This window comes from Elaeis guineensis, chromosome 5 (assembly GCF_000442705.2).
Source record: "Elaeis guineensis isolate ETL-2024a chromosome 5, EG11, whole genome shotgun sequence".
Lineage (NCBI taxonomy): Eukaryota > Viridiplantae > Streptophyta > Magnoliopsida > Arecales > Arecaceae > Elaeis > Elaeis guineensis.
The window spans coordinates 10,479,326-10,494,730 of NC_025997.2; the positions used below are offsets into that span (position 1 = coordinate 10,479,326).

Below are 15,405 nucleotides of genomic sequence, written 5' to 3' on the forward strand. Positions count from 1 at the left end.
AGGATTTGAAGATTGTCATATGTTCATTTACTTGGCCGAGGTTTTCCTCAGTGAAGTAGTTTGGAGCCTAAGCCAGACAAGCCATTTCTGGTGGCCCTGGGATGGAGAAGAGTATACTGAATTGTTATCATACATAGAATGATATTGGCATCTAAAATAGATAACTCACTAACTGCAAAAACTACACGCAATCTCACAGAAATTAGATTACACTCAATGCTGCATGAAGGAAATATGGAACTAGACAAGATAAACGCTTTGAATCTATGCTTTAACTTTGTTGGATCCTGGAGGCAAGAAGGGTTCCCACCATCCAAATTCATATTTTGGGTAAGGTGCTACCCATTTTTCTGGTTTGTCAAACTGTAAGTCGACTGGATTATATGCTAAAGCTTCTTCAAGACTGTCTGCTTCAAAGTTATCTGCTAGAACTCTATCCAATCTAAGCTTCATGAACCTGCCAAAACCATTCTGGAATACTTCAATGCAAGGAAACTAGATATGTGAATGTTCATCATAAATGTAAATAAGAAACTGTGAAGGATAGACTAGTTGCAAGCATCTAAGGTAGACATAATCAGTGCTTTGTTCATATCATTTCGACAGTAATTTGCTGGCTATAGCGCTGTATCCATTAAAAAAAAAAAAGATTTTTCTTGTTTTTATATATTACTTCAGCTTATTGCATGTGAATCCCCATGTTCTTGGGGCAATTAATTACAGAATTGATGAAATAATGTCAAATAGAAGCCAAGATACACAAAAACATGTAACTAGTCTAATAATGATAACTTGAAAGCAGGAAATAGAGTGTCTTGCAAAGAACCTAGTCTTTTTTTCTTTCTTTCTTTTTTTTTTTTTTTATTTTTTAGCTTTGCAATTCTGTGGCACCTGATCTACTCAATAGGGAGAGGCCAAACTGTGCATCAGCGGATTTCTCTTGAGAATTTCAATAGGGAGAGGCCAATGCTATTCTTGATATTCTGGTATCGCCTTTGCACTCTTCATCAAAAAACCTTTCAATGTACATGCTGGTTGAAGCAAAAACAGTTCGAAACCTAATTCTCATGCACATTTTCCTTGTCTAGCATGCTGATGCAAGCAAAAATACACGTTTTATCCTAAAATCATCACATTATATGTATGTATGTATGTATGTATGTTCTTATTGCTCCTATATAGTCCCAACTCCCTAGTAATTATGTTCTTATTGCTCCTATATGACTTTTAGATAAATAAAGGCAAGAAGTAATTATGTTCTTATTGCTCCTATAAAACTTTTAGATAAATAAAGGCTATCTTGCTGTAATCTTTGCTACTCTGCCACCCATTTTTGGCGCATAACAAGAACACTTTTAACATTCCAATTCTCCTGATCAAAATATTTCAGCAACTTTGACTTGCAGTACACCCAAAAAAAAAAAAAAAAGAAAGAAAGAAAGAAGCTCTTTGACAAGAATTTCATGACCATAAGTCAGTCTGCCGAGAAGAAATAAATAACTTGAATCAAAGCAAGTTATGGAGGCTTACGTGATCCAAGTGCCATTAGTGGAGACAAGGGCGACAGCAGGCCTCTTAAGCCGCTTGGTGATGTTGGGGAAGTTGTCCAAGAACTTGGGCTCCACCACCAGCCAGAAGTCCTGCTCCTTGTTGCGCTCCCCATAGTTGCGCTGCCTCTCGAACAGGAGCTCCTTGAAGTGCTCCTCCTCGTCCAGCATGAACTTGGCATTCGCCACCACAAAGTAATACTTCCTCGGCTTCTCCTATCGTTTTATCTCAATCTCAATCTCGTGATAAACTATTAATAGAAGAAAATGAGGTGCTTCTTTGTTCATCAAATTCTTCAAAACATATTCTAAATCTGTGATATTTTGTAACAGCTCCCGTAATTTTATCTCTTTCTCATGAACAAATTCACGGAAGAAGAGGCACATATCCTTCTCTACGCAAGAAATTCCTCATAAAAGCATCGCATTTTTGTGCAAATAGTAACTAAAACTAATGAAAGAACGAACCTTTTTTCGTTAATGGGTGAGAGACTTGACTTCTCTTCCGAATTTTATATCAATATTGCGGCGAAATTCTTTGGCAATTCATCAAAAATGACTCCGACTTTCCGTAGAACGTAACCAAGATCACTTCTTTTTATATATATAAAAAAAGAGAACTTTTAGAACAAGAGGGCGAGAGCGGGGCTGAGAGGAGATACCTGTTCGGCCGGCTGGGACGAGCCAAGGTGATCGGAGTCGACGGCGACGGCTCTGACGAGGGGAGGGAGTTGCGCAGGAGGTGGAGCTTGGGTCCTCTGCCGGTAGCCTGAAGGTGGACGGAGGTCGGAGGGAGGAGACGAGAGGGTCTCATCGGGAGTACGGCTCGGTCCGGTTGGCTCGGCGCCAAGCCGGCGCACGGTCCGAGGGCAAGAGTCGCTGGAGACACCATGGCTTGAGGAAAGGGGGAGACGCGGAGGAGAGCGTTGGAAGAACGAAAGGCCCTTATCTATAACGTGCATAAAGTTCTAAGTAGTTGTGATGCTATGGACACTTAATTGGCCATTGGCTGTCCCACAATCAAATGGTAGAAGAATGTAGCTTAATTTTTGACATTTATCTGAGTTTTTTCTTTGGCTGTTTGAGTGCCTCCTCTTTGGATTATTTTATGTGACATGTGTCTCCTTTCTATGCGCTAGTTGAGGTGCATGTGTGTGCAGGATCAACTAATATATGAGAGAAGAAAAATTAGTTCCTTAACATACTACCTCCAAACTAAGCATGCAAATGGGTTGGATCGGATAGGATTCTGAGTGATCTTAATTCGATCTGATTTTTTGATCGGATCTTGATATTGGATCCATACCCATCCCGATAAAAAATCAGATCGGATCGGATCGAGTCCATAATCGAATTTATTAACCTATTGGATCATTCGGATCGGATCGGATCCATATATAACCTGGCCCCAATCCATGAAATACAGGTCTGATTCAGATCGGATCGGTCACGGATTTAATTTAGTTGAAACCTATCATCAATGAATACTAATGCTGGATGACAACTAAGAAAGGCCTCTTTTCTTTTTTTTCTTCCAATCCTCCAACTATAACTTTTAATAATTAATTGTATTGGATAGCAGAGAGAAACAAGCGATTTTTAAGAAGAGTCAATATTTCAAAAGTGCACCCAAAAGAAAAAAAGTAAAAAAAAGAAACATGAATTTTATATGGTAATATAATTGTCCCAAATCTAAAATATCATACAAGAAAAATACTTGTACATGATTAAAAATGAGACTGCATATACTGTGGATGACACAACATCTGTGCACATTAGAGTATGCTCTGAAATTTCTTAAAATCAACAAAATGAATTGAAATTCAAGATGCCTTCTTACTTTTATACCTCATGGTACAATAAACATAAACCAAAAGATTTAGAAAACTGAGCCTAGCAAAAGATTAAAAGAAATAATCGAGATGTCCTTCATTTAAATTATCAAGAATCCATCCAATCTTTCCTCGTCGGGTTATTATAGATATTACAATAGTCAGAATAAAAAAACTGAAGGGTTTGAAAAATTTTTAGTTTTGGAGATTTTAGTTTGAAAATCGGATGGGGAAGATCGAAGGGTTTGAAAAATTTTGGCCCAAACCCAAACCCCTATTTGGGTGAATCACTCTAACAGAGTTCAGATCCTATGTTTGAGTCCGGATCGGATTGGATCGAGTCGAGTCATGTATCCTAAGATCTAAATTAACCTAAAAGTCTCCACGGATCGGATCGGATCAGATCGGATCCAAATTCAGAAAATCCAGACCCAACCCGAAAAAGAAAATAGGTCTAATTTTTGAACCCGACCTGGCTCCATGGGTCTTTTAAATGGCTTTGGATCAGGTCTAATCGGATCGGGTCGGATTGGATCACGGATCAACCCAATCCATTTGCAGCCTTACTCCAAACATAGCCCATTATAGTTGAAACCTAAATAAATAAGTATATTGATATATAAGTTATTTTGCTAAATATGTTAATGAATATTGATTGTTTTTAATTATAGGTTTAATTATTTTAAAAATCCTACATTTTTTTTGGAGGTTTTCATTTTTGTCCCAAACTTCAATTCGTTGCAATCGAGTCATCTAACTTTTAAAGTATTGCAATTACTTCTTTGATTGTTAACTCATTTAACGGCCATGATAGAAATAGCCACGTGCTATCATATGATGCTTAATGGATGCTGATGTAGTATGGAATTAGCTGATGTGAAATCCTTCTTCTTTTCCTCCTCTTAGAATTTTTGCTTATCATTTCCTCCACCACCAGCAACACCTCTACCTACACTACCACTAACTAGGGAAGACAATGGATTAGATACACATCGGATCGACCAATATTCATATCCATCCTGCTATAAAAAAAAAAATCATACCCATATCCATCTTGTACCCATCTCGGATCGAATAAAATATAATATACTGAATAGGTCAAATCGGATTGGATATACCCTTCCTGTCTCAAGTCAAATTAGATCGAGCCTTACAAAATTCTCCCAACCCACAAGCCATCGTGCTTCTACTAAGATTGAGCTCTTAAAACTTTCGGAACCTAGGAAAATGCTCGATCTCCCTCCGATGCTCTCTTTTCCCACAAATCTCCCAAAAAGAGAATGAAAAGAAAAGAAAAAGGAAGTGAAAAGAGAGGAAAAAAAAATCTCTGGGGCTCTCCTTCCCTATAGATCTCCAAAAAAGAGAATGAAATGAAGAGAAAATAAGTGCAAAGGCCCACAATAAAAAAAAAAAAAATGTCTTACCTTTTAACTTTTTCCTTCTTTCCTTTGTTTTCATTTTTTTTCCTATCTTTTCGCCCTATTTTTCCTTTGCCTTTTCCAATCCTCAAGAGTCTTAATCGGGTGGGAGGCTTAGAGCAACCGAATAAGACCCGATTGAACCAATTTGAACGATGAACGGGTGGACACCATGGCACCGAGCAGGTAGACAATACTCAATTCAGACGTGGCGGACTACCTCAACGGCCTCCCACAGGCCATCCTCTCCCTCGTCACCATCCAATAAGCCATCCACACCAGCATTCTCTCCAAGTAGTGGTGCCACCAATCTCTTTCCTGATGCTATCAATCTCTTCCCTCCCCATCTCTAGTTCTCGAACTCCAAGCACTACAAGCTCTTCAAAGATGAATGCCACTCCCTCATCCTCTAGCTCTCCCACCGCTTCCTCTCCATCGCTAGCACCCTCCTTGTCCACCACCAAGTGCCTGCTAAGGTTTTGTGTTGGGTGTTTATATATAAGAGTTTAAATGAATTTGTGATGGATGTTTATATATATATATATATAGGGTTGGATTTGGGATGGAGCATACCATTATTCATATTCGACTCATACCTATCTCGGATTTTAATCGAATCAAATTGGATCAAGTACCTGATGGGTCAGATGGAATTGCCATCCCTAACGCCAGCTCCAAACCCTCTACCATACCCACCACCTAGCTAACTAAGACTACCTTCACCACCAAAAATACCACCACCACTATCTTTAGAACTTAGTAGATTTTGATAACCTAAGAATTTTGATGCTGAAAAGTTTGCAAAGAACACCATTTATAAGATTATTAAAGGCAGTACTCTTTCCTTTCTTTTTTTTGCTTTTCTATATCTCTCCAAATTCATCTTCTATAATTTAATTAGAGCACAGAGAAGCATTTTAAGGTGCAAAAAATAATCGATTCATGGTTCCATTGTTATTTGCCAATCTTTGTGTACTTTTTAATTTTATCAAATCTATTTATAATTTATCCTTTTGACTTATGAAAGTTTTTTTCATTTTTTTTTATGGGAATAGGAGGTAGCTAGATGTTGTCCCCTGTTTATTCTCGAAACAGTCAGAATGAACAAGTTACAGAGATTAGACCCATACAAAATAACAGCAAACAGAGTCTAGGCCCTTCCAAGACTCATGAAAATTGTGTTGAGGAGAAATACTAGCTTTTGAGTTTTGTTTACCATAGGTTTGCATTGATAGATCACTGGGCCCTAAAAGGACAATCTAGCGTAAAGTAGAGTTTCTTTCTGTCTTCTATATTTTCTGTACGTTAAGCTTCACACAGGGCCTAAAGCCTATATTTTTAGCCTTGTTTTATGCTATGGAGTTGGTGAATGAACTTAAATTATTTTTCAGATTGATAATTTTTTCTTCGTTTTTTCTTCAAGATTTCTATCCTTTTACAATAGTTAAGTGAAATCGAAATTCCACCATTACCATTGTATCTTTATTGACATTTTTCTTTCCAAAATTGAAGTTTGCTATTTGAAGACTCTGACCACAGAGACCAAACTGGAGCATCTAATGTCAAAATCCTTATTAAAAATTCTTTGTAAACTTTGTGTTATATCAACGGTGGTGATGGCGGCAGAGGGTGGTGGAGGTAGTGGCGACAAGTTTAGTGATAGCGGCGGAGGTAGTCTTGTAGTAGTGGTGGGCATGATCAAGAATTTGGAGTTGGCGGTGATGTAGATGGAGGTATCAATAATGGTGTAGGAGTGGTAGAGGAGGAAAATGAGAAGCAAAATATCCTAAGAGAAGGAAAGAAAGAAGGAGTCCATGTCAGCCAATTCCATACCATATCAGCATCCATTAAACATCACATGATAACACATGACCATCTCCATCATGGCCATTAAATAAATTAATAGTCAGGAAAATAATTATAACATTTTATAAGCTAAATGACCTAATTGTAACAAATTAAAATTCATGATAAAAATAAAAATCTCAAAAAAAAATTTAAAGTAAATAAAAATTTCAAAAAAATTAGAATTTTAAAGTAATTAAGCCTTAATTATATTCAATAAAAAGTCATGTCTAAGATTCCATCTAAATCTGATATGGGTTCCCACATTGGATGACATATTGAGGTATCCTAACCTATCACTAAGCTAGGATCTAACTTAGCGCAAAATATTTAGTAAATTAAGTAAGGGTTTAGTGTAATTTACATGATAAAATCAATATAGATGCAAATAGAATGTTAATATCTTCGTAGCCAACTGTGGACATCTGCATGAGACAAATGGCTGTCTTTGGGCTTAAAAAGCCATCCCACTTATAGAGATTTGATAATTGAAAATCAACTTATGTAATGATAAACCTACAAATTCAAAATTCCCCATTTCCTTTTAAATAGAAGACTTCAATCTCATCTTACCACCCATTAGGAGCCCAACCAAATAGGATATATTCATAGAAGTCATAATTACTAACAGAATTTTGAATATAGTGATAGCAGGGCAAAAAGATGTATTTAGGCATTAATCCTTGGGATTCCATCAATGCTAACTTTTTGTTTTTGATGGATGTAACTGGCCTATATAGACCATTTATGGATTTCTTAGGCATTAGAATTGTGGCTTCGATCACTATAGGTCATCACTTGACACAAATTGTCATTCAATAAGTTATAGAAAATTGCAATTTTTATGTACTGTAAATATCCCACCCAACTTATAAGTTACGAAACATAGATAGGTAAACTTATGCGAACACCACACTTATATCAACATTGGCCTCTTTCACTTGGAGATATGTTCTATTAATCTTCTTCCTTTTGGGATGGTTATATGGAGTAATGCCTAGTAATTCTCAGTCCTTGTGATGCATAATAAGAAACTTTATTTTGGGTGCCATTTAGACCTGTAGTGCAGTGAGTGGGGAAAGAACTTATTTTCAAGGAGGTCTGAGCTGCAAAGCTTCATTAAGTTGCAATCTAGATGCAAAGTAACAGTCTAAGGATTCGTGTTTGGCCAAATTACAATACTCACAGTGGACACGGTATCAATGTAACCCTTGGATTTTGTTCAAATTATGATATTTTGCCAATGCATACTTGGGCTTTCCAGTATGGCGAGAAAAATCAGGATCATCCATTAGATAATAAATAATAAGAAAAAAAAAAATTTAAAAATCCTGCATAGATTATAGGAAGCACCGTAGTAAAATCCAAAAGAAATTCATTGATGAATTAAAACATAGACACAACTGGAACACCAATCTGGCATCAAAGGTTTAAAGATTAAAAGACGAACAAAATTCTTACAGTAAATTTCCCAATCCAGTTCAATCTATTATCAGAGCTTTATAGCAAAATCTTCACAGTATCAAACCCTCAGATCTGAAGATGGCCCCAAGGATTGGAAAAGCATTCTTTACGCCTGTAAGAAGAAAAACCAGCTGGTATAATCATAGGCGTGAGCCTGGAACCTACATGTTCAGGTTCTTCATTATTGGCTGCATGAAGTTCTCCTTTCAATTCAAATTAAGAAAGTCTAATTTTATTTTCTCCATAAAAAATTCAATTTTAGCTAGCAAAGTACAATCAGGGCATTATATTTACAGCAAACAGCTTTAGATATATTGGCTGACAAAATACAGCAGCAAGCCTGAACAATCACTGAAGAACTCTTTCACCGGCACAAAAGAGCATGACATCAATTCATTCATGAATCCCCTTCCATACCAGATAGCCATTTTCTCTGCCTGAGTTCCCTATATATAACCATTCAGATGACAAGATACCTGCAGTTTGTATCTCTGAATCAGTTGGTGTACATTCACGGTAGAAATTTCAAGCTAGGATTGAACTTTTCTTTACTAAATTCCTAATTCAGAATTTAAAAAAAATGATTTAAACAAACATTTCATTTAGGAGATTTTGAATTCAGATCTCAATAGGAAGGTAGAACCATCCAGCATATCCCAAATATATAAGGCTTGTGCTTATGTATTTAAAAACAATGTAATTAATTACCAAGAAATAATTGTACACAGGCTGAATGAAGTAAATTAACAAGTCACTTTCTTATGCACATTAAACATAAAATTGATCTTCCAGCCTAGAAAATTTTTCTCACACTTATATATAGTAAATAAATAAATAATTCAGCTCCAGCAACAACAATCACTTTGGAATACAAGGATATTTGCTTGTCTGGTGAAACTTATCTAACATTTACAACAGTTGTCTCTATTTCTTGCAGTTTATGAGTACCCAAAATAGAATCCATCCATGAACATAAAATGCATCTGCATACATATTACAGGGACTTGGAAGGAACTGAAACCAGAAGATTTGTGGAAAAAGGAAAGAAAGAAAAAGAAATACAAAAAGAGAACTGAAACCTGAAGAGCAGATGGTGAATTAAGAGTTTCATAAGATTCAGGACAGTGTCATTTCCAAAAGCGAACCTTGATTCCAACAATATTCTCCTATTTCCATGCAGCATTAGTGTTATCTGACATACTGATGGGCTGAAAAAAAATCAAACAGATCAAACCAATGTATAGTCATCTAACTTTATGAGACCTTTGGATGCAAATCTCTTAAAAGTTGTCCATCCTCTTGAAATAACATAATGAAATCGGAGCTTTATGACTCATGTATTCCTGTTCACTTATAAAAGCCGAATTGAATGAAACATAAAATAGAATAAGAGCCCAGCAACTGTATATGTGGGTAAATTGGATAATGGATCACAAATGACAAACACAAATAAGATTATCATGATGAAGTTCGATGCATCCGAATATATAGTTAGTATTAACATATTATTCCAAATAGTTAGTCAAAAATCATGCATAATAACAGATCAACAGGTTCAAGATAGCCAGTTGTGTCCTGTGGGCTGTAATTATACCCTACTATTATGCTGAACAAGCAGCCATGGAATCATGAGGCCATCTGTCATCATTATATTAGTACAAGAGTTGCCTAGTATGTAACTACATCAAAAGTGATCTTTCCAAGAATTATTTGATGAATAGGAACCTCTTCTATTAAAAGTCAACAAGGTATATGCCAAGCTTTATTTACTTGCTTTACATGGTACTTGTCTCTCATGACCAAAATATTCCTAATGTAAGTTTGCAGAATTCTGCTAACATGCATCCCAATATATTTAAATAGGTGACATTAAAAAGAGTGGGCCCGAAGCATTTACTTAACAGAGAAGAGAGCCATTGTCTAAACCCATGTCTGGATATCTGATTCATCATCACCTGATGTAACTGATCCACTTAATGGCATATGGAGCGAGCCGATGTCGCCGCAATACAGTCCAGATGTACACCAGCCTATGCAAGTTCTTTTAAGAGAAAAAGCACATCCTTGTGTACAATTATAGAAGATTGTATTGTGAAACTGGTATTCGAAGAACCACTAAAAAGTGACAGTAAATCATGCATTCAGCTTAAGCTAGGTGCAAAAATTTGCCTCCTTTATAATCAGTATGCATCAATAAGAAGGATCACATCAAGATTGGATGTCTATAGCACCTAAATTAGCCAAAAATGGAGAGGACAAGACCCAGCTTTTCAAGGCAAGTGACAACAAGGATTGCCATCTGGCATTCATGCACCCATATTACAGAAACTACCAACAGGGATGGGGATCAAATGATTTCCAGCAATAGGATAGCCCACACCTGATTCTTATCTTAGCAATGAGCAACAATAACTAACACCCATTTTGCATCTAGAGTTAGCTCCCGGAGTCTTGCTCCTGAATAAAAGAATGAAGATCAAGGCCCCTTTCCCAATATCGCATCCAACACTCAACTTCAGATAGAAGGATCCTAAAGTTGGATGATACAAAATAAACTTTAAGAAGCTTCTAAAGCAAATGATTGCAGTTCAAACTAGAAAAAGTTCCACAGCTAGAGATTGTAATAATGATGATCAACAAGGAAGTTTCGCTAACATGGAATGTTAAATTAAACTATGAAAGCCACCAGACAATGAACAGTTCCACTTCTTATGCTCCTTACAATTCCACGATCAACAATCACATAAACCATCCAGAAGAAAGCTTGATGCTAAGCAACTATTTGAAAACCCTCTAATGTTCAAAAGCCATGATAGTTTAGTGCTCAATCAAATCTAATAAGTCAATTAAACAAACACTACATATTCATATTACAGAGGAATTTAACTTGGCTCGATCGCAGAACATAGCAACCAATTCGACAATGCAATCACATGAGGTTTAACATGTCACTTATAGCTGAAAAATAAAATACAGCCTTTGCTCAATTACAGGTTATAACAATTCATTCAAGAGCAAAATCCAATGCATAGACATCTATTAAACAATAAAAAGTAATAATCTTGGATGTGAAATCTCAACTAACTTGCAAACAATCCCAATGCCAAGCTCAGAGCTTTGTCTTGTACGTGCAATCCGAGTTCTCCACCGACCGATTCCGAACATTCACCACGATATTGCACGTACTATAAGTCACCATGTGATGCTTGAATACGCCGAGAACCGTAACCCTCCCCGGAATCTCCGTCGTCGTCGTGAACGGCAACGACCCCGAGATCGCGTCAGCGTACACGGCAGAGTTGCCGATCAGGCGGCCGGCCATCACGGTGAGGAGGACCTCGGTTCGGACCGAGCCACCAGCGGCGACCTCCCCCGGTGGGATGGCGGCCTCGCCGACGACGTTGCCGCGGTAATAGAGATCGGCGGAGCCGTCGCCGTAACGGAAGCTAGCGTGGTTGGGGTTGGTGGCCGTGAGGTCGAGGTCGAGAGTGACGTTGAGGTCGACGCCGAGGTTGGGGACGTCGAAGCCGACGCGGAGGCCGGCGAGGCGGACGGAGTTGATGGTGGTGACGGCGTGGCGGGGCCGGAAGACGGTGAGGCCGAGGATGAGGAGGAGGAGGGCGACGAAGAGGACGACAGCGGCGGAGATCAGGACGCAGCACCGCCACCGGCGGCGGCGGTGGGAGTGGTGGTGGGGCTTGGAGGAGGTGGAGTCCATGGGAAGTCGGGAGCAAGTCTCGTGAAAGGGAAGTAGGGGAAGGGAAGCCCGTTGAACGCGACTTCCACGGTTCCACCGCGTTTGGTGGAGTAGTTCGGCTCGGGGGATTCCGTTGTTCCTGAGGTATTGGGTAACGGGAGAGGCTGGAAGAAATAATCACGACGGTTCATGTATGATGGGATGGGCTCGAAGCCTTACGTGGCGTCTGTGTATCATCGAAAGCTATGCAATCATAGCCATCGAGTTATAAATGGACGACAGTGATTGATTAACTGGTCCCGTTATTGTGATGGAGGGGGTCGGATTTAAGGTTGTCCCTTGTGTGGACAGGAGATTGGCATTATACAGAGGTATCGGTTAAGATATGGCGTTCGGAAGGGACATGTGGGTTCAGCAAAGGAATATTTGAGGACGGATGCGTGTCGAGGTGTCAGGTTTTGGTAGTTGCAGCCGCGGTGAGAGTAGGGTGAGCTGTTAATTGACATAAAAGGATTGGATGTGCGTGATGGTCGGGTGAAAAAACTGTCCAACTGTACTGGTTGAATGTATGGAGCCTAATGTGGAAAGCTCGTACGTTCTTTGCCTCTTTGGTTGAAAGGTGGCAATCATTGGATATCCAAATGACTAACATATTTGAATAAATTGTATTTGAGTATTCTTGATAATATTGCTTTTTTTTTTGTTATTTTAATTATAGGATGCTAACTTACTAAGTCAATAATATTTCTTGATAATAATAATGAAGACTTATTTTCAAATATTATCTCCCTGGACCCTCCAAAAAAACTTAGAGGTATTAGAGCTTTTTAAGGAAAGGCTAGTCCTATTTTGTTGTTCTTTTCCTCTAGATCTCTCCTCCCAAGAAAAAATTATTATGTCTTAGTGGCATCAAAAAAAAATATGTTTAAGATAAAAGCTTTAAATAAAAAAAAAAAAAAAGGAGAAGATATAGTCTAGATTGCTTAAAACTATATATGAATGCATCTTAAAACAGTTTTATCGTAGATGCATAGCAGTGTATAGATATCTGAGTATTAGTAAAAGATGTGAAGAATCAATGAATGATAAATGATAAAAAATTATTGATAAAAAATTATTGATTTTTCTCAAAATTACTCTCGTAGAATGTGCTATATAGTCTATAAAAAATACATATGTCACTTTACAAACCGGCAATTATAAAGAAACATATGCTAACATGGCTTATAAAGGGCCGAGTTATTGTCACGTTGATGAAAAAAAAAATAACATATAAGTTATTACCAAACCCTAAACATATTTCGTATTTGGATTCTTCGAGCTTTTCCTGCATAATTTTGTATCCAGTTTTAGATAATAAAAACTTGGCAAATGCTACGGTGCTCTTTTATAATATTTTATTATAAAAGCACCGTAAGAACATTTTTTTCCTTCTTTCTTCTATGCTTCTCCCTTCGCCTCTCTCTGCTTCTCCGCACCATAGTCACCTCCCCGCCTTCGACACCGTTGGTCCTCCTCCCTTCGTCTGCAAACCCCGAACCCCCCCTCTCTCCCCACGGTGCCCCCTTGCGTGCAGGCCCGAACCCCGCATGCCCACGGGTTCTCCGCCCATAGCCAACCCCCTAGCGCCCTCGACTCATCCGCCCCCAGCCACCTGTGAGTCGTCCACCCCCCCACCCCGCCTGCGGTCACCCCCTGGCCACCCGCGGCTCCTTCATCATTGGTCCACGTGCGACCCCTCTCCCCCGACAGTCTTTCCCCTTGCTCATGCTGCCACCCCCACCCCTCTCCGATGATCGTGCCGCCCCCTTTCTTGCTTCTTCTCTGCCTCAGCTCCTCCTTCCTCCATGCTCGTGCCACCGCCAACCTCCCCCCTCCCACCCACCCCCCATCCCGACCCCGACCCCAGCCTGTAGCTTCTTCTCTATGCACTCCCGCACACCGACGGTGGCCCACGGTCTTCTCCCCTCCCGACCAATCGGCCATAGTTTCTGTGACGGCCTAACCCATGTAAGAATCCAAACGAAAAAAAAAAAAAGAAAAACAGGGGAGAAGACTCCCGAAGGGAGGGAGTCTTCTTCCTCCTCTCGTCGGCTCCCAATCAGAGTCGGAGATGAGTTCCCTCCGGCTCTATTTAAGGAGGAGAACCCTCCTCTCTCCTCTCATCGAGAAATCTTAGGGCAAAACGGCGGCAATCGCCGGAAATTCCTCACGGAGACCCGTCGCTGTGCCGTCCAATTTCTCGCCGGAAAAGCTTCGCCGGCGACGGAGGTAAGCCTCCTCCTCTTCCTCTCTTCTCTCCCTTCCTTCCCGTGCCGATGTGCATGTTCGCCGGCAACCGGAGTCGTCGGATTTTGTTGCGGAAGAATTTTCTTTTTTTACCGTTTTGCCGTCGCCGGTGGTCACCGCCGACCACCGGTTTGGCCCTCTTCTTATCGGCGAGTCACCCTCTCCTGCCGACGGCCGCCCCACGCCGGCTGCACCGCCGGCCAGCCACCCAACGAGGGGACCTCAAGGTTCCCTGTTTCAGCCCAAAAGAAGCCCACGGGAAAGAAGAAAAGAAGAAGAAGAAAGAAGAAGAAAAAGAAAAAGAAAAGAAAAAGAAAAGAAAAAGAAGGAAAAGAAAAAGAAAAGAAAAAGAAGAAAAAGAAAAGAAAAAGAAAAAGGAAAAAAGAAAGAAAGAAAAAAAATAATATAATAATAATATAATAATATAATAAATAGGATTTTCTCTCCTCTCTCTTCCGTGAAGAAAAAGAAAAAAAAAAGAGAAAGAAAGAAAAGAAGAAAGAGAAAAATAAAATTAATTAATAAATAATGAGATAAATAATAAAATATGAGAAAGAGAGTTTCTCTCTCTTCCCTCTCTCTCTTCAGCCTGAACTAGTATTTTCTCTCTCTAGAATTGGACTTTCTCTTTCTACTTTCTCTCTCTAAAATCTTCTCTCTAGATTATTTCTCTCTCCTAAGATTTTTAATTTTGAGAAGAATGATGATGAATTTAAATGATTCTCGTAATGGATTTTTGATCTGTGATCGTCGGACGATACACCGACATCCACTTTGATTAGATCAGGTATTTTTAGATTTTATTTCTCATGATCTTATTGAATTATCCACATGATAATTTTAGCATGATTTGATCTGATCGATCAGAATTTGTTGAATCATATTGTCTGAAGAATTCAAGATGAGTTTTCTCTCTCTAGAATTTTCTCTCTCTAAAATATTCTCTCTCTTGATTGATTCTCTCTCTAAAAAAAGGTTAGTGAATGAAGAAATTGCTTTTAATAAGTCTGATCTGATTCTAATGAAGAATCCTGATCCATGATTGTCAGACAGCGTACTGGCACCTACCTTGATCAGACCATGAATCTTTAGATTTGATCATCCATGATCCCGATCTAGTCATGACTTGATTTGATCATGTTGATTTCACCAATCAAGATATTGGATCAATCGTAATGTTGGATTGTGTCACCTGATCAATTCGAATTATACCTCATGAATTCTCTCTCCTCTGATTTTCTCTCTCTACTTGATTTTATAAAATCGATGAAGAAACCTCAGTCCTATCACTTCGAATCCGATTTGATCTGATG

At 38.9% G+C, this 15,405-nt stretch overlaps 2 protein-coding genes across 4 annotated transcripts; both read right to left on the reverse strand.

Annotated features, from left to right (window-relative positions):
- Window positions 1–4: 4 nt before the first annotated feature.
- LOC105044875 (protein YCF54, chloroplastic) lies at window positions 5–2,506 on the reverse strand. The gene is given in 4 exon segments (XM_010922933.3): window positions 5–457; window positions 1,531–1,763; window positions 2,210–2,271; window positions 2,274–2,506. Coding segments are annotated over 4 exon segments (654 nt in total). The 5' UTR covers window positions 2,440–2,506; the 3' UTR covers window positions 5–264.
- A 5,816-nt stretch (window positions 2,507–8,322) lies between these two features.
- On the reverse strand, window positions 8,323–11,906 carry LOC105044876 (late embryogenesis abundant protein At1g64065). 3 transcript variants are annotated; one of them, XR_831974.4, is made up of 3 exons: window positions 11,192–11,906; window positions 9,252–9,314; window positions 8,323–8,582 (listed from the first exon to the last, which is right to left on the reverse strand). XR_831974.4 is itself a non-coding variant. In XM_010922934.4 (2 exons), exon 1 carries the CDS (start codon window positions 11,822–11,824, stop codon window positions 11,216–11,218), a length of 609 nt encoding a protein of 202 aa, XP_010921236.1. In that variant the 5' UTR covers window positions 11,825–11,905; the 3' UTR covers window positions 8,323–8,582; window positions 11,192–11,215. The 3 variants fall into 3 exon arrangements, 1 of the variants encoding a protein (XP_010921236.1); XR_831973.4 differs by having other exon boundaries at window positions 9,186–9,314; XM_010922934.4 differs by lacking the exon at window positions 9,252–9,314 and having other exon boundaries at window positions 11,192–11,905.
- Window positions 11,907–15,405: the final 3,499 nt, after the last annotated feature.